This window comes from Nelumbo lutea, chromosome 8 (genome assembly GCF_056320005.1).
Source record: "Nelumbo lutea isolate HS-2025 chromosome 8, American lotus-T2T, whole genome shotgun sequence".
Taxonomy (NCBI): Eukaryota; Viridiplantae; Streptophyta; class Magnoliopsida; order Proteales; family Nelumbonaceae; genus Nelumbo; species Nelumbo lutea.
The window spans coordinates 2546739-2565897 of record NC_142691.1 but is presented as its reverse complement, the minus strand read 5'-3'; the positions used below and the strand labels follow the sequence as shown (position 1 = coordinate 2565897).

The 19159-nt window shown below is 37.6% G+C and overlaps 1 protein-coding gene across 6 annotated transcripts in view; it reads left to right on the top strand.

The window, feature by feature from the left end:
- XI-I (myosin) overlaps positions 1-19159 on the top strand; it is a 79710-nt gene that overhangs the window by 20728 nt on the left and 39823 nt on the right. For all 6 annotated transcript variants that reach the window (XR_016103204.1, XR_016103203.1, XM_088957453.1 and 3 more), the window contains 7 exons: positions 4320-4466; positions 4578-4679; positions 7204-7261; positions 7351-7452; positions 16163-16200; positions 16291-16417; positions 16510-16683. Coding sequence is in view for 4 of the 6 variants with exons in the window: in XM_088957453.1 (XP_088813579.1) it covers positions 4320-4466; positions 4578-4679; positions 7204-7261; positions 7351-7452; positions 16163-16200; positions 16291-16417; positions 16510-16683 (748 nt within the window). In the remaining 2 variants the exon portion in view is untranslated. The remainder of the gene's footprint in view (positions 1-4319; positions 4467-4577; positions 4680-7203; positions 7262-7350; positions 7453-16162; positions 16201-16290; positions 16418-16509; positions 16684-19159) is intronic.

Sequence of the window (19159 nt, the reverse complement as noted above, 5' to 3'; positions counted from 1 at the left end):
TCAAGACTTTGAGAATGCCACAGCTAGAGTGGTGCATTATTATGCTCCTTAAGTCTTTTGGCTTTATCCTTACCGGTTGCCCTTTGGTTGCGGTTGCATCTCTGTTTTGGTTTGGTGGGATTTAAGAATTCATGTTGGCCATTGACCATTGTGCTCTTTCCTTGTGCTTGATGGGGAGATCTGATTAAAGTTTGATGAAAGTTCTTTTAAGGATGCCAGCCAGCTGAGATTGATGGAATTGCTGTATACGCAAGTAGACTGATTTTTCAACCAAGGACATTACTAGTTATTTTGGAGATCATTTATTCAGGGATGTGATGTATTTGGGGGAAATTAATCATGAGAATCTTCGAGGTTTCTCTTGGATGATCAAAAGTAAAAATTTATTTGAGATCTTTGGGGAAAATGAAGCTAGAGATCCTGCTCTTGGAAAGATCTCAAAAGGAAAAATTTTGAAGTTACAGCCTCTTGGATGGTCTTTTTCACTCCAGTCCTCCAAGGTGTTAGTCTCAATCCGATGAATTGTAATTTCTTTGAGACCTTACATGCTTCAGGTCCTACCTATCAGATCCAGAATTTCTCTGATACAAGGCCTGCTTGTGATGGCTACAAGGGTTCTGCAGGGGTTGAGGGACACATATGATGCAAGAGGTAATCTTGTTTAGGCTTTCAGTTGGCCTATTGGCATTGCTGTCTCTTCAGAAACTGAAACTAGAGCTATTCTCATTGGCTTAATCGTGGCCGAATTCATTAATGCTTGATTGCTGTTGGTGGAAGCAGGCTCTAGGAACGTGATTGGATGCGTTTCTAACCATTTTTGGGGCCCTTGGTTATTTGATCATCTGTTGAATGAGATCTGGGAGATCTCTAATGACTTCTCTTGTTCTTTTAGATGGGTTCCAAGGGATCTGAACACTTTAGCTAACTCTCTTTTTAAATTGGGGATATAGTGAAGTGTTTTGCATAGTGCAAATCCTTTACCATTGTAATGGGTTTGGCGTCTTTTGCTTTTTTTGTACATCTTTCATGTACATTGCCCCCTCCCCCTGCTCCTTTTTTTTTGTTTTTGAACCGAAAGTTATCTTCTCTCAAAATAAACATGATTCAGCCAAGGTGAAGTGATGTTTTGCAGTAGCCCATAATGCCAAGGAATTTCATTTCACTTCACTAGTTGATCCTTCATCCTTCTTGGTGTCCCCTGGTTCCCACAGAAAATCTCATAATCGTCTCTAGTTGGTTTGCCACTTCTACTGGTACTTTGAAGGTTGACAGGAAATAAACCAGTAAATTGGCCAAGGGAGCTTTGATCAGAGTTACCCTACCCCCCCCCCAACGAAGTGTAGATTCTTTTCCAATTTTCAAGCCTCATAGTAAATCTTTCAGTCACTGGGTACCAGGAGATGTGTGCACTAGGATTTCCTCCCAGTGGTAGTTCCAAATATTGCAGTGGCCATTCCCCCTACCTCACATCCCAAAACTCTACCTAGACTGTCCACCTCTCCCCTCCCCAGATTCACACCCGCCACATAGCTCTTGCCCCACTTTGCTTTAAGGTTGGAAAGTCTCTCAAAATGGTGAACTAATATAATATCATTTGCAAACTGAAGATGTTTGACTACCACTTCCTCCCTCCCAACTCTCTAACCTCTAATCATATTCAGCATTGGCCTGTGAGATCAAATCACTCAGTACATCAGCTACTAGAGTAAAGAGGAAGGGTGACAAAGGTTCTCCTTGTATGAGGCCCCTTTTAGCAGGAAAGAAATCCTTAGCCACTCTGTTCACTAAAAAGGAAAAAATGTGTCATTGGACAAAAATAGGAAGCTTTGATTTGGCTTGTTTCATTGGACAAAACTCGTGCTATCAACTACCTTAATAGTAGAGTAATTCCCATTCTTAACAAATGTGTCTTGTGTCATAGGGCAAAGGAGTCTGTTGATGACTTGTTTCTCCATTGCTCTTTTGCATGATCCACATGTGTTTTTTCCTGCTCTTTCGGAGTTGAGTGGGTATGCCTCCCCACTATGTATTTAGTCCTTTTGTGAACTGCTTGTTCTATTGGTTCTTGAGGGACTATATTATGGCTTTGGAACATTCTATATGATTTTGTGGCTCTCTTTAACATTATTTTTAATGGAATTGGCAGTGAAGTGGTCAAATCATTTGGAAGGAGAGATTTTAGTTGCTAGCTGTTTTGTGTATAAAGGGTTGTTCTTTGTAAATCTTTCTGGGGCTAATGGATTGCTCTCATTTTGTAAATTTTTATATTTATACTTTTACATTGACAAATTTTTGGATTGCTGGTGATGCATATTTGACAACTGGGAAAAATCTGTGGAGAAGAAATCAGCTTCCTCTTAATTCTTTATCAAATATATATTGGTCACATTGGCTTTTTAATGGTTATTTTTTGATCACTTTGTTGTTCTAGGAATCTGGTCAGGGGCATAGTAGTTTAAAGTGTCTTATTAGTATTAGTGAGTTTTAGAATTTTAAAAAGTTGATGTTCGTATCTTGTCATTTTTTCTTTTCATTTTTTTGGCTAACAATCTTGTCATTTTTTCTCAGGGTTTGAATTTTATCTGTTTTTCTTGATTTGGTGTTATGGTGTAGTTATATAGGTCACTGATTATGTATCCAACAGGACAAATCATACAAATCCAACATATTTTGAGAAAGTTATGACATGATTTGGTCTTACTATTTGCTTTGTCTATCTTGGGGTTATTTTTGATTTGTTTAGTGTACTAGAACTAGTGGAAGGTTATTAGAGTTGCTTGAAGAGTCTGTCCTTGTTCTCATGTATTATAGATGGTTAGTTTATTCTAGTCTTTTTAGCAAGTTAGAAGTTGTTTTGGTTGTTCCCTAGTTGAAGTTGGAGTGTGTAAAGGGAAATTTCAGCCCTTGTGTTGAGTGTCAAGGGAGTCATTGGAATTGAAATTTTAAAGTTGATTTGCTGAGTACTATTTGCGATTTAGGTAGTTGTGGTTGTGGGACTTTTACTTCACTTCTCACCTTGCAATCTATTTTTTCCTCTCTCCATTTTCTTCTATATTTCAGATTTGAAATCCTTATAATTCTTCTTTCTGTCCTCTTTATCTGCTATGGGTTTCTTATTTGGTCCATAGTAAGACTTATACTTGTTTTTTTTTGGGGGGGGGGGGCAACTGATGCGGAGGCAGAAGCAACAGAAAAATTTGTGATGTAAAAAACCAATATCCCGATTTCTATACCAATTTCAGAGTTTATGTGTTATATGATACTGGTATTGTTTCTGTTTCTTTTTTCATTTATTTTCTAGTTGTTGGTGTCTTAAGAACATGTTTCTGTTGTTTAGATTTTTATTTCGAAATTAATTCTTGGATTTACTATTTCTAGTAACTCTCGAAATTACTATTTTTAGTAAATTCATGGATTACTATTTTTGTAACTTCTGGTGTCTTTAAATTAAGTTAGTTTTAGTAGGATTAGGAAACTTTGTTGGAGTTGTTTAGGAGTTGAAGTCCTTATGAAGTGTCCTAATGGGTTAATTATGGATTTATCTTAGTTTTAAAGCAATTGGGAGTTGTTTTGGGTCAATTTCCTAGTCCAAATTGGAGTTTGTAAAGGGACATCCTAGTTAATAAGTTGAGTCTATAAATAATCATTGTAATTAGAGTTCAAGGAGAGTTGATCGGAGGAAACAAAGATTAGTGAATTCTGGTTGTTGCCAGAAGTTTTATCTTCTTCTTGTCCTCTCTCTTTTTTTTCTTTTAAGTGACCTATTTGCTGATTACACTAACAAAAAGCATTCTACTGGCTTCTCCATTCATATTTTTCACCTTGATCACCCACGATCCTTATTCACCTACACAAAACGCATCACCAGATCCTAAATTAGTAGGACCCCTACCTCGTCCTACATCCCCAACATTGCGTAATGACCTTTAGTTTATTTAAAAAGGAGGAAATATACAGGACAGTTTCGCCACAAATAAGAAGATTCCCTTAGAAATTTAGGCAAGTGAATTGTCTGATCTGTCACGTTTGGAGTATAAGATTTTCATCATCTAGACCAACTTATTGGCTTCTTTGCTTGCATGGTAGCAGGGCGTCCATGCTCCCTTGGTCTAAGGACTTGACAACTAATTATAAAAGTCAAATCCTTTCTTCCCTTCTTATCAGATCATGATCATGGGATTCGGCCATTTTTTCTGTTGTTATTTTGATGCATTTGCTTTTCTAATTGATGTTGGTATGTCATTAGCTCTATTTATTGTCATAGTAGCTGTTATATGTTGCTTATCTTGTTAACCTATTTTAAGTTTTAATCATTTCAGGTGCGATGCTAACCTTCTGCTTGCATCACTATGCACACGTTTGATTCAGACTCGTGAAGGGAGTATTGTTAAAGCTCTTGATTGTAATGCTGCTGTAGCTAGTCGTGATGCCTTGGCGAAGACTGTATATGCTCGGTTATTTGATTGGTATGCTTATTTTGAGTGCGTCTTCAGGAACCATGTTTCTTTGTGTTTGCTTTTTGACAAATATGTGGCTCTTGGCTATATTTTGTTATTTGTTTTAAATGTTTGCTTCAGGCTGGTTGACAAGATAAATAGGTCTGTGGGACAAGATATGGATTCCCGCATACAAATTGGAGTTCTTGACATTTATGGTTTTGAGTGCTTCAAAAATAACAGGTCAGTTCCCTTTAAATAAAATAGGTTTTCATTACTTTATTGCATTTTCATGTTGATTTTCTTAGCTGAGCTAAATATCTGGCTATTCGAGCTTGGCTTAGCAGAAAAAATATGAAGCTCGATTTCGGGCTTGAGCTCGATTTGTGCTAGAAACATGAGCTTGAATTTGACTCGAATCAAAAGCTCATATCTTCGAGCTTGGTTTGAGCTCAATAGTGAGCGAAGCTTCATAAAAAAATTAAATATTATACATGTAAAAAATTATCCATATAAAAATTAAAAATTATACTTGTAAAATTTAAAAATGTTATATATAATATAACTTTGATTAGTTTCGCGAGCTTCACGAGCTGAACTTCATCAGGTTTGAGCTTGGCTCGATTAGCAAATGATTCTATATATTGGGCTTGAGCTCAGCTCGAAGCTTGGTATAGAGCGAGCCAAATTGAACTTTTTACGAGCTGAGCTCAAATAGCTTGTGAAAAGCTCAGTTCGTGTCCCCCGCTACTTAGGTAGTGTTTAGATGGCTGAGATATTGCAATTTGTGTCTAAAACTCATGATATATATGTCCATTTTTGTCTGTTTGGTTACACTTATGATAGAATCTCTTACGTCTAAAATTTTGCTCTGACCAATAAGTGATTGGATCACCACTTTCACTTATTGATTGTGCAAATATATGCCTTTTCTATTCTTTTTAACATTTTAAAATCTCTCATAATGACAAGAATACTCTCTTATTCCCATGCCCAAGGAGAGTAAACTGCAATTGCTATTCTGATCAACAAATCTGAAATGTGAATATGACAAGACTTCAAATACAGACTGTTAACAAGTAAAAATAAGCTCTAATCAGATCTATAAAAAAAACAGCTCTAATCAGAACTCAGAGGGATCAGACTTCAAACTTCTAAACAACAGCTTAATTTTTCAGCTGTTGTAGTCAACTGAATCAATTTGGTTGTAGTTGTTAACTTGTCTCTGTATCTTTTGTGTGTCTTATAGTTTTTATTAAAGTTTTGGTATGTTTTTGCATGCTTCTGTGTGGATAAATGTGCACATTTGTGGATGCTTTCATGTTACACTGTTTTTTATTTTGAGGGAGTGCGTTTTGCAGTATTCTTAACAGAAACACTTATTCTTAGGCTCATTGTTTTAGTAATTGTGAAGTACTTCACTTTTCCTTTTATTTTCATTGTTGTTACTTCCCACTAGTTTTGTGAGCATAGTTGGGAACTTCATGTTGTGTTTTCATTATATCATTATGTCGACCTAAATGTCTAAAACTGCTGAGACCAATCAGTGTGGAGCCTCTACCACAGATTTTCAATTTGTAATGGAATTTAGTCCATTTTATGCATATGGATAAGTAGATTTTCCTGCTCTGCTTAAATATTGGATTCATTCCAATTTTCTTTCCTTTGGTTCTCTACACTCTTTATCTAGTTACCTTGAATGGGATATCTTCGATAATCTTAATCTGACTTCACCATTTTATCTTAGAGGCTAAGGTCACTGCCATTGAGGCTGAACATCTTGTTCATATTGCTATTTCGGTCATGTAATGGGTCAGCTCTGGAATGGATCCAATTTAATCTGAGTCTGGATTTGAAAATTTCAAGCCCTACCAGATTTGGATTTGGATCTGATGTGGATCCATCAACCCGGATTCATATCCAATCCAATCTAATATGATCCAACACAAATTTGATCTGATAATCTACAATTACATGAATTTGGGATGGAGCTATTTTTAAGCCTGGCCTTGTTTTTTTAGCTTAACTAGTATTACGTCAAAATTCATTATTTTTATTATCAATTTATTATCAAATGAATACTTAAAATACCAACAAAACAAGTGAAACGTATAAGCACTGATATGTTAGTAATGCCTAAGAAGTTTGAAGTGCAAACTTATTGGCAGATGGTCTAGCTAGGCAGGGGGTGAACATAAACTCTATTTTTTGGGCTGTGTTGTAATTGCTTTACTTTTGGTGTTCACTGGTTGTATTCGGGAGTTGCACTGTTATTGATATTTAAATATGATAGATAAAAACTTAATATTTTGTAAAGACATTAGGATCTGAATAGCTGATGAAAAAGGATCTGAATAGGTCTTAAACTGAAACCCATATCTGATGTTGATCTCAATAAGATCCCTGAAAACATACTAACACATCTTACATGTGTTAGTAATCCAAACCTGATAAATCTGTACTCAATACAGGGTTGGTTCTCAGGCCAACTCTCTCCATTGTCCTAGTGGTATCTTTGATATTCCAACTCCTTGGCCAATGAGATGGCCACTGGGGTCAGATATGGATGGAGATGAGGTAGGCCGAGGGAAGAAACCTTTGCTTTTATTTGTTATTGCCTTATTGGGCATCTTTTTATATATTTTTTACCTCCTGTATGAGTTTTATTGGGTGTTCATTTCTTTGGGGATTTCCCTTCTTTTTCTGTTTCAATAAAATCTTATCTATTTAATGGTAAAAAAATTGATTCTTTTTTTGTACTTGTCAGTTTTGAGCAGTTCTGTATTAATTTTGCAAATGAAAAGCTTCAGCAACATTTCAATGAGGTGAGCGAAGATGACAGCATATTTGGGGGATGGCCTAACCCTTTGTTTGGTTATGTTTTGATATTGCACTTTTTCAATTTTTTTGTCAGCATGTATTTAAGATGGAGCAGGAGGAATATAGCAATGAAGAAATTAACTGGAGCTACATTGAATTCATTGACAACCAAGATGTCTTGGATTTAATCGAGAAGGTTTGTCTTGTTTCATCTTTTTGAAACACAGTCCTTGCCTTCCTTTATCATCCTTCTTATAACATCCTTTCCTGAATAAAAGTATTTTCATCGTGGACCTTTGTGTGGTGGATTTGAGCTGATTTATTTGTTATTCTGTGATGGCAAACATGATTAATAGTAATATTTTATTTTCCACTTAGATTAAAAGCAAAATTCCATCTATCAAAAAAAAAAAGCAAAATTCTATAAAACAATTGTGAGGCCAGCCTTGTTGTATGGAGCAGAGTGTTGGGTAGTGAAGAATCAACATCTCCAGAAAATGAGTGGCAGAAATGCATATGCTGAGAAAAAAAAGTGGAAGAACTAACAGTCCGTTTGGTTGCTGAGAAGGGTTGGGATGGGAAAGGATGGGATGAGAAGGGAAAATTTATTTTCTCATTTTGGCATTCTGGTGTTTGATTGCTGAGAAGGGAAAATTACTGTTCATTATCTTCCTTTGAACTGAAACCAGTGGCGTGGACGAGGTGAGTTCCAATCTCCCCTTCATTAGTAAAAGAAGAATGCCCAGAAAAAAGTTAACAAATAATAATATATTTATAAATCAATACTTCAGCAGCATGTAGGAAGGGTTTGTCACCTTCAAAGTTGCAGAGGGTACAAGGGCGAAGCAAGATCTGGAGTTGTTCTCAGTGCCTCCAATCTTCACCCCAATGAGAAAACTTATAAAACTAAAAAAAAGTAAAAAGAATAATTGGGATCTGGTTTAACAAATCTGAGGGAAGAGAAACATATCTCATGGGAAAAAACTGATCCGAGGGAAGAAAACTCTTACCTTGAAGCTGGTTTGAACCCAGAAAAAGGCATAAACACCTTGGCGCGTTTTAACGGGAAACAATGGCTTTTAGCCGACCATGTTCGTTCAAGGTTCTACAAGCACAAGTGTAGATCTGTTAAACATCTACCTCTATACCGCCAGAAACAATGGATTTTAGCCGACGAACGACCATGTTTTCTTGACGGCATGAGGAGATCGATGATGCCAAAAACGTGAAGAATATAGTTGCCTTTATTCTATGGTCACGGATCTGGTCTTATCTTGGTCGGATATTGTCGAGAATGCTGCCAGAGACATGATTGCTGTAGATGCAGAGAGACGGTGAGAGGACGGCTGCGGAGCTTCAGTTGAAAGTCTCGTCATTTTTTTCTCACAATTTTCTCTTTTCACTGGGGTTGCACCATTTCAGCGCGATCCTGCATCCTTGGTTTTGAGAACCAGCATCCTGCGGTTCCCATCCCATCCCAGCGAACAAGCACGTGAAAATGGGAATCTAATGGGAATATTCCCATTTTCCCATCCCAATCGCAGCAACCAAACGTACCATAAAGGCGGGGATCAGAAATGAAGTTATTCATAGGAAGTGATAAAAACAGGTTCTCTATTTATTATGTCTGTCAAATTTTTATAGTTTCATATTTGTTTTCAAGGACAAAACAGGATCCATATTCACGTGTAGATGAGTGGAAAATCTAGAAAGGATGGGATGAGGAATGAAGTCATCTGTAGTAACCTAGAAGTAGCTGCAATAGGTGATAAAATAAGAGAAAGCAGATTAAGATGGTTTGGTTATGTGCATGGAAGACCATCAAGAGCACTAGTTAGAAGAAGTTATTTGTTTCAAGTTGAAGGGGCTCGAAGGGCTAGTGGTAGATAAAAAAGGAAATGGGCAGAAGTAGCATGACCTGATTTAAGCACTGATAGATTGAGAGTGGATATGGCATTAAATAAAGTGGATTGGTGAAACAGGATTCATGTAGCCGACCCCATATTGTCCTATATTCGACATTATAAGGAACCAATTGAAGTATCTATACATGCATATGGAAATAGGTGTCCATATCAGGTGAAGTAAGAGCTTCTCTTAGTGAGCTAACTGGCAATGTCCTATATATGTATACAGAAGGCTTGTCTTTTTGTGTTGGTCATATAGGGAGGAAATACACCATAAATCTTTCTGGTAGACACATTGGTGGGAAATACTATAGTGAGGGTGGTTCATTGAGTGAGAAGTTTGCCTAATTTTACTTCTTTTCTACCAATGATATCATCCAAAACTGGCAAGTTGTGGCCGCACCTTTGACATTAAGAACATGAGTAAATATCCAGTGGAAGCCCTCTAGGGCCTAGTTTACAAAGATGAACTTTGATGGGTGCGGCTTAGGAAGGAAATCTGGGAATTCTGGCATAAAGGGTAATTTTGGAATAAGTGGAATATTCAGAAACTGAGAGGGTCTGATATTGGCTTTATAGTTGGGAGCTTAAGGTGTAGGGGACTGTAGAAGAGCAGAACTCATGGCAGTTTTCCATGGCCTACGGTTGGGGATAAAACTAAATCATAGAGATAACATGCTGGGGGGTGATTCTAATGTAATGTTTGGGTTGATAGAAAATATCAGAGAAACAGAAAGATGAAGGGAATTTCTTAACTAATTTTGTGAAATTCCTGATTAACTTTCTCTCAACTTTCTGTTTCTTTCTTATTTTCTATCAAACCAAATACAGCCTAAGGGGCACAAGGGATTTTAGACCTGAACCTTGTTGAAATAATTTTGTGAAATTCCTGAATAACTTTCTCTCAACTTTCTGTTTCTTTCTTATTTTCTATCAAACCAAATACAGCCTAAGGGGCACAAGGGATTTTAGACCTGAACCTTGTTGAAATAATTGATTTTATTTTGTTAGGGTCTGTTTGGCTGATTAAATCTATTTTATTTTAATCTTTTATTGTAACTTTACTTAGTAGGCGCACACTGGTCATTTCCCTTCTTATTTTTTCGCCCTATATATTATAATGAAGCTGGCGCCGCGAGCACAGTTCCATTGCCTCTAAACCTTATTCTCCTTTCTTCCTTCTTCTCTTCTCTCCTCTCTTCTGCTGTAATCTTCAATCAGATTTACTGTCAAGATGGTATCAGAGCGTGGCCATTGAATCTGGGCGATCAAGTGTCTTCTCCAAGCTGCTGAAACTGGGTGGATCAGAGGAGTAAATCTGGGCTGATCGAATCAGATCTGCAACTGGTACCACCCTTTTTTTCCTGTGTTTCTTTCTTCCCTTGGTCGTGTACCAAGAGGAAAACGAATGGATCTAAACCACTGAATGTCGGCAAACCCTTGTGAGGTTTTTTACTTCAGTTTGTTTTGGATCGTGTGATCCTGTACCTGTGAAAGGTGGCTGTAGGTCATGTATGACCTGTTTTCTCTACTTGTTGGCTTGATGTCTTGTGCGTAAGGATCTCCCCTTGTGATTAATGCTTGTAGACCTTCTGGAAAAAAAAACTAGTAGGCTGGGACTGTTATTCCGTACAGGTCTGAAAATCAGATTTGTCATATTATTTTTTTTGGAAATAGGTGCTGGTGTTGTGGACAGATTAAGTCCAAAAAACTGAAGTGTGTGTGGACTGATCATTTGTGTGTGGAGCCTTTTGTTCTGATATAAGGAGGGATCTTAAGTTGAGGTGTTAGATAAAAAAAAATCTGTGTTGACCATGTCGTCTGAGAATTCTGCTACTTTAGGGATTTCTAGAAGTCAAAATGGAGTGAGTGGGGGAATGGATATGAGTTTCCCTATGGCTGTTATTCCCTTTGATGGCCTGAATTACCTTGAATGGTCTAGGGGAATAAAACTCTACATCACTGCTAGGGGAAAAATAGGATACATCAATGGGAAAGTGAAGGAATTGAAGAGTGGAAGTGCTGAATATGATAGATGGAACCAAAAAAATAGTATGGTGATGTCTTGGCTCTTGGTTTCCATGCTGCCACAGGTGAGAAAAACTTTTATGTGGGCTGAAGCTGCTTGTGAAATATGGTAACAAGCAAAGTCCACCTATTCAGAGTAGAGACACTATGCCAAGATATACCAATTGCAAGCAGGGGGGAAGGAGCCTCTCGGTGTACTATTCAGATCTAAAATCGATATGCAAAGAACTTGATCACTATCAGAATGTTAACTGGAAGTGTGATGAAGATGCAAAGGCATACAAATCACTAGTATCTCAACAATGGGTATTTGCCTTCCTCTTGGGGCTGAATCCTTCATATGAGTCCATCAGGGTGCAAATCTTGGGAAGTAAAGACTTGCTATCAGTTCAAGAGGTTTATGCCTTGGTTCAACCAGAAGAGAGTAGAAGAAATGTGATGAATTGTACAGAGGGGGAGCCAGTTGCCCCAACTGTCTAGGGAAGTTCAGATACTAATGTTGGAGGTGGTTTTAAGAAGGGTGACTCTCAGAAGAGAACTGATGATAAGAGTAAGCTTTGGTGCACTCACTACTAGAAGACAAGACACACTAGAGATGCATGTTGGGATCTCCATGGAAAACCTAAATGGGCACAGGATTTGGGTAAAAAGTCAACAATTGATCAGGGCAAGAAACCATGTCAGCAGAATTAGAAAAAGTATAACTCAACTAATATGGCATCTCAAGAGATTGGTTCCATGTAACTTAGGAAAGGCATCCCGGTTCTGACCCTAAGGAAGAGATCATCAACTCCTTCCGTGACCATTTGGAGTTATATGGTAGGACACTTCGCGCGATGGATTCTGGTCCTACTCCTACTTCTGTTGCGTATGCATCAGGTAACACTGCACTGCCTTCCATGTGTCATCTCATACCACATGACCGGTCAGTCAAATTTATTTCAAGCATACAATCCTCTCTAGGAGAGATAAGGTGAGACTAGCTGCTGGTTCTTTCTCCACCATAGCTGGCCAAGGAACCATATATCTCCCACTTGGCCTTACCCTTTCTAATGTACTACATGTTCCTAAATTACCTATAAATTTGCTTTCCATTAGTAGTATTACTCACTCCTTGAATTGTTTAGTTACTTTTTATTCGTCTTCATGTGTGTTTTAGGATTTGGCCTTGGGGAAGATGATTAGTAGAGGAAGCATGGTAGATGGTCTTTCTACGCGTTGGAGAATAAAGCTGGTCTTGTGGAGACAGAGTCCTTAAGTTCGTCCAGTGAGAGTCAAGCCTATTTATGGCACAGTCGTTTTGGTCATCTTTCTTTTGAGTCATTAAAAGTTATGTTTCCAAAGCTGTTTGAGTCTTGGTCAATGAGTCAGTTGCATTGTCAGACATGTCAATTGAGTAAACATTGTAGAAGCTCTTTTCCTTTGAGAAATAAAAGATCTGAATTTCCGTTTCATATTGTTTATTCTGATGTTTGGGGCCCTGTTACTCTATCTACTGAGGATGGATATAAGTACTTCATTACCTTGATCGATGATTACACTAGATACACCTGGGTTTACCTTATGCGATCTAGAGATGAAGTGCCTAAAATTGTGAAAGACTTTCAACGCATGGTGTTCACTCAGTTCCAAACTGAAATCCATATTTTCTAGTCGGACAATGCAAAGGAATACTTCCATGGTGATCTCATGGAATTCTTTTTTTCGAGTGGATCACTTCAACAAAGCTCTTGTGCTAGGACACCCCAACAAAGCAGTGTTGCTGAAAGAAAAAAATCGTCATTTTCTTGAAGTGGCTCGTGGCTTGTTAATCCATATGAATGTTTCGAAATGCTTTTGGATGGATGCTGTTTTTGTGTGCTAAGTACATCCATCAACCGTATGCCATCTTGGCTACTAGAGTATAAGGCCCCACATCAGCTTTTGTTTCCTACAACTTCGCTGTTCTCCATTCCAATGCGTGTTTTTGGGTGTCGTTGCTTTGTTCATAACTTGTCACCTACTCGGGGTAAACTTGATCCTCGTGCTATTCCTTGTGTCTTCTTTGGTTACCCTCTATTTCAAAAGGGGTATCGGTGCTATGATCCCGCCTCTTGTAAGTACTATGTCTCAATCGACGTGTCCTTTTAGAATAAATTTTTCTTCTCGGTTTCTCCTTAGGGGGAGAGTAAGGTTGAGGAGAAACACACCCAGGCTCAGACTCAATTAACTCCTCTTCCTGATCCTCCTCCATTCCGTCTCTTTCAAGAGCCGTGGAACTCAACACTATGCAAGCAACATCGGCTTCACCGGAGGTTGATCCTTCCCATAAGCCAGGTACACTTGCTCCTATTGGTATGCCTGCTCCTCTTAATGTTGATTCCCCTATCATTAATGATCTTGATGTTCCTATTGCTAAGAGAAAGGGTGTTAGATCTTGTACCACTAATCATCCTATCTCTCACTTTGTGTCCTTTGATCATATTTCATCTTCATATCATGCATTCCTCTCCTCTGTTGACAGTATTCCTATTCCTAAGAATGTGGCAAAAGCTTTATCCAAACTTGAATGGACAGATGCAATGAAGGAAGAGATCGATGCATTACACAAAAATGGCACTTGGGAGTTGGTGGATCTTTCTGAAGGGGAGGAACCAGTAGGGTGCAAGTGGGTTTCACAGTGGAACACGAGGCTAATGGAACTGTTGAAAGGTACAAGGCCAGACTGGTGGCAAAAGGTTTTACATAAGTATATGGAGTGGACTATGCAGAGACTTTTGTCCCAGTAGGCAAGATGAACTCTATCAGAATTCTCCTTTCACTAGCGGCAAATCTTGACTAGGAACTTCACCAATTGGACATAAAAAATGTTTTCTTGAATGGTGACTTGGAAGAGGAAGTGTACATGATCCAACCTCTAGGTTTTTGTGCTAAAGGCAGTAAACAGAAAGTGTGCAAGTTAAAAAAATCTTTATTTGGGCTGAAACAATCTCCTTGGGCCTGGTTTAGTAAGTTCCACTGGAGATTGTTTTTCTAATTGTGAAGAAAGGTGACGGGAAAATTGCTTTTCTAATTGTGTATGTGGATGACATAGTGTTCACTGGAGATTGGGAGGCTGAAATACATAGACTAAAAATGTTCTTAGCCACTCAATTTGAGGTGAAAGATCTAGGCCTCTTACGTTATTTCCTTGGAATTGAAGTTGCTCGCTTTCACAAGGGAATCTTTATTTCCCAACGGAAATATGTACTAGATCTACTAGAAGATACAGGCAAACTAGGGGCGAGACCAATTGACTCACCAATTGAGCCTAACCATCAACTGGGAGACAGTTAGGGAGAGTTCTTGAAAGATGTGAAGAAGTTTCAGAGACTTGTAGGGAGACTCTTGTATTTGTCCATGACCAGGCTTGATATTGCTTATGCAGTGGGTGTCCTTAGTCAGTTCATGCCCAACCCTAAGACAGCTCACCTTGAAGTTACAGAGAGGATCCTCAGATACCTTAGGAAGTTTCCTAGAGCTGGTTTGCTGTTCTAGAAACATGGACATTTAAAGGTTGAAGTATATACTGATATTGATTGGGCAGGGGCAGTTGATGACCCGAAGTCTACCCGTGGATATTGTGCCTTTGTAGGGGGAAACCTAGTCACATGGAGAAGCAAGAAGCAAAGTGTGGTGGCTAGTTCTAGTGTTGAAGCAGAGTACAAAGCTATGTTTCATGGAGTTACTGAAATCATGTGGGATAAGAAATCTGTTAGGAGAGCTGGGTTTTATAGTTAGCAACCCTATGTCACTCTATTGCGACAATAAGGCTGCTATCAACATTGCAACTAATCCAGTCCTCCATGATAGGACGAAACACATTGAAGTGGGCAAGCATTTTGTTAGAGAGAAACTTGTAAATGGAGAAGTGCGCACCCCATATGTCAGCTCAGAAGAACAACTTGCAGACATCTTCACCAAAGGTCTTCATCATGTGCGGTATAATGATTTGTGACAAGTTGGGCATGATTGACATCTATGCTCCAACTTGAGGGGGAGTGTTGAAATAATTGATTTTATTTTGTTAGGGTCTGTTTGGTTGATCAAAGCTTTTTTTATTTTAATATGTTACTGTAACCTTACTTAGTAGGGGCACAAGGGTCATTTCCCTTCTTATTTTTTTCGCCCTGTATATTATAATGTAGCTGGCGCCGCCAACACAATTCCATTGCCTCTAAACCTTCTTCTCCTTTCTTCCTTCTTCTCTTCTCTTCTCTTCTCTCCTCTTCTCTCCTCTTCTGTTGTAATCTTCAATCGGATTTACTGTCAAGAAACCTGATGTAGAACCCTTCATGGAACGATTCTGCTGCAAGAAAAATGGTGTCAAGCTGGCTTCTTGTGCGGTACACATCGATGGAAGGTTTGGAAAGTTCCAAAATGTGTCGGTTCCTCAAAACCCAAGCTTCCAATACTTGAAAACCCTAGCTGGGGCTAAGATACAACTCAAACAAGAAAGAAACAACCAAAAAAGACCTCTGCAGAAACAACCACCATCGCTTTTATAAGACTCAATGGCTTGCTGGAGATTGGTGAAGCCAACTAATATATTTACACATAAGTCCCTAGAACAACAAATTGGGATCTTACCACAAAAAACATACAAATTCAGAATATATTCACATTTTTTGTTTTTTCTTCTTTTTTCCTTTTTTTCTTCTTGTTCCCTCTTTTTTTGGGCTCATTATTCCTATTGGGTTAGAAATAGCTCGACCCCATGCAAGCAGCAATTTTAGCATGCTTGCACATGTGTTTCCATCTAGCTTCATATACTCTTCTTCACTAATTCAAAAGTTCTCAATTGTTGGTTTCTCTCTCCATTTGACCGAGAACCTAAAATAGGCCCCCATTTCGAGTGCTGGTGACTCAAACATCTTCTTCCCCTTTTACTTGTGCTCTTTTATATTTTTATTTCATTCACCTTTACAAATTCTTTTCTATATGTTTTTGCAGAAACCCATTGGAATAATTGCTCTTTTGGATGAAGCCTGGTATATGAAAAGTTAAACTCAAATTTGGTGAACTTTTAATCTGCAATCATAGCTCAAATGCATTTTATACAGATTTTGTTGTTTATGCAGCATGTTTCCAAAATCAACGCATGAAACATTCTCTACAAGGTTGTTTCAAAGCTTCCGAACTCACCCTAGATTGGAAAAGGCAAAGTTTTCAGAGACAGATTTTACTGTTACCCATTATGCTGGGAAGGCATGTTATTACTCCTAATACTTTGCAGAACTCTCTTATCATCTGGTGAAGTACTATTGGTTATAATTTTTGTACTTTGTACTTGATTGTAGGTTACTTATCAAACGGATTCTTTTCTAGATAAAAATAGAGACTATGTTGTGGTAGAACACTGCAATCTGTTGTCTTCATCAAAATGCTCTTTCATTTCTGGTCTTTTCCCTTCCCTTCCAGAGGAATCTTCAAGATCATCATACAAGTTTTCTTCTGTTGCTTCAAGATTTAAGGTATGCAGTAGTTGAGGAGAGAATGAAAATATTGGGCTGTTTGGATTTCCTTCCTTTTTTTTTTTCCAAACCAGTGATATTTAAGGTTTTAATCATTGACAAGTATTTATCTTTCTAATGGTCCGTTTAAGTTAGTTTTAATGTGTTTTGGGTATCTGTTGGTTGTGTAGGTTTAAAAGTTTAGTATTAGGAGACAAGGTTTCTATGAATTTGATGACACACCACCTTGGTTTCCTTAAGATTGCTTGGACTAAATAACTTAAAAAACTGAGTTTAGTGATATGGTCTTAGATGGTATCCTGCATTCACAAATTTCAAGTAGCTTCACTTGTTTTGGAGTCTAATATGTGTTGTTTTTTTGGGTTTCCTTTTGTGCCTATGTTGTGTTGAACCCTTTTCTATTCTGTTTGTTGTTAGATGCACTTTCTAGCTGGTTCATTAATGGAACTTTGTTATTAATCATGAATTGTAATTTACTGTGTCATGTAATAATGAATTTTGAATTAAAACCAGTATACTGATTGTATAATCATTAAGTTATAGTCTTAAATGTTCTAATTCAAGGTACTTAAGCTCACTTAAATCATTCTTTTGACTTAAATTTTTAAAGGTTGTATAATCTTTAACCCTTTTTTTTCTTCATTTGACCTTTCATCTGGCCTGGGTTCTGTTTCATCCCTTTTCATTGGCCAAGGATTTGCAACCCTAAATCATTCTTTTGACTCTTCTTTTGACTAATCAAGCAGTACCCCCAAAACTCTGAACACTTTGAAATGCTGTATGCCAAAATTCACCTTGAACCTCCCTTTGTTTGACCCTAATCAAACAACAAAGATTTGTTCTTTACCACCACTTTTGACCAATCAAACTCCAACAATAAACCACTGACATTTTGAAATATGTACCTACCAAATTTCACTTTAGACCTCCCTTGTTTGGCTAGAAGCTTATAACTCTAGATCTCCATCTGATCCACCTATTGACCCATTGTGAGCATCGGGAAATGGCCCACTTGGGCTTGATTTGGAGTCGCCACCCATCAGATTAGGAAATGGAGGTGATGGGACCTCCGAGAATAGTATCAAAATCAATTTGGTTCAATAGTGACTCCAATAGTCTGAGGCACTAGCTAAACCAGTTCGGGTAAGACTCAGATAGGAGAGGGAAGGTGGAGCCCACATGGGGTTCTGAACAAGCACAAACACAAGAACATGATTCCTCAACTAAATAAGAGCAATTAGTAATTAATAAAGCAAAATAAATCAAGAACAAGCCAGAATTCCCCTAATTATATTTTTATTTAGTATTACCTATTATTTATTTATTTATTATTACTTTATATATATTTTTTACTTTTTTTTACATTTTTCTCTCTTATTTCTTTTATTTTATATTTTTATTTTTTTTCTGCTTCATATTTTTCATTCTTTCCCTTTTGGTAAATAAGTAACTTATTCCCCCTTTCTTGTTCCTATTCTGGATATATATCCTACTCACCAAACAAATCACCCGGACCCAGTTATTATGTATACGCATATATTTTTTTGTTTTACTTAATTTTTTTATTTTTGAATCTGACCCCACTGTAGCTGAAATTAATCCCCTTCGGCTATGTTTGGTTTGAAGGAAAATGTAGGGAAAGGAAGTAAAAGGTAGGGTGACCTTTTTCAAATCTTGTATTGGTTTCCCTATCTTTCCCTACCTTTTCCTTCAAACCAAACATACCCTTCTGTCAGCCTTGGTTCAAAATCAGGGATCTCCCTTCTCTATCTTCTCTTTCTTTCCTCTTATTGTTTTATATGTTCATATGCTTCCCTCGAATTCAAAGAAACACTCAATCGGATCTCCTCTTCTAATTCGCCGACATCTTTTTTTTTTTTTTAACATTTTGCACTTGTTCCTCTTTCATCATCATTTTTTTTATCATTTGTTATTATATATATATATATATATATATATATATTCATGATTGGATAAGTTTCTACTACCGGGGTTTAACATTATAGACATCACAGTCTTCTTTGAGCCCGGTACCATTGGCAGGATAACTCAACTTGACCCAACATCTTAAACCCGGTCTCTAGAATCTGCATCAGATAACCATTGAGTTCAAAAATAAGTATTCATGGAACTGAGGTAACAATAATTTACCTATTCTAAGTTAATCACTGCACGAAAAAATGAAGAAAGTATCATAACTATGCCAACTTTGAAACATATCAAGCACAACAAAATTCATTCCAACAAGCAGCTAGAACAAAAAAAGCACTAGACTTCGAGGCTCAACAGCCTTTTTACTCGATCAGAACATAGTCACACAGAAAAACAAAATGAAACAAAAAAAATGGAGCTGCTGTAATTACTAACAAGAAAGACTGATAACAGAATGCTAAAGAGGAACTTTAAACTACTAAGATATATCCTACTCTAAAAACAAGTCTGCGCGACAATCAAAATGCCACCAATAGAAAATATG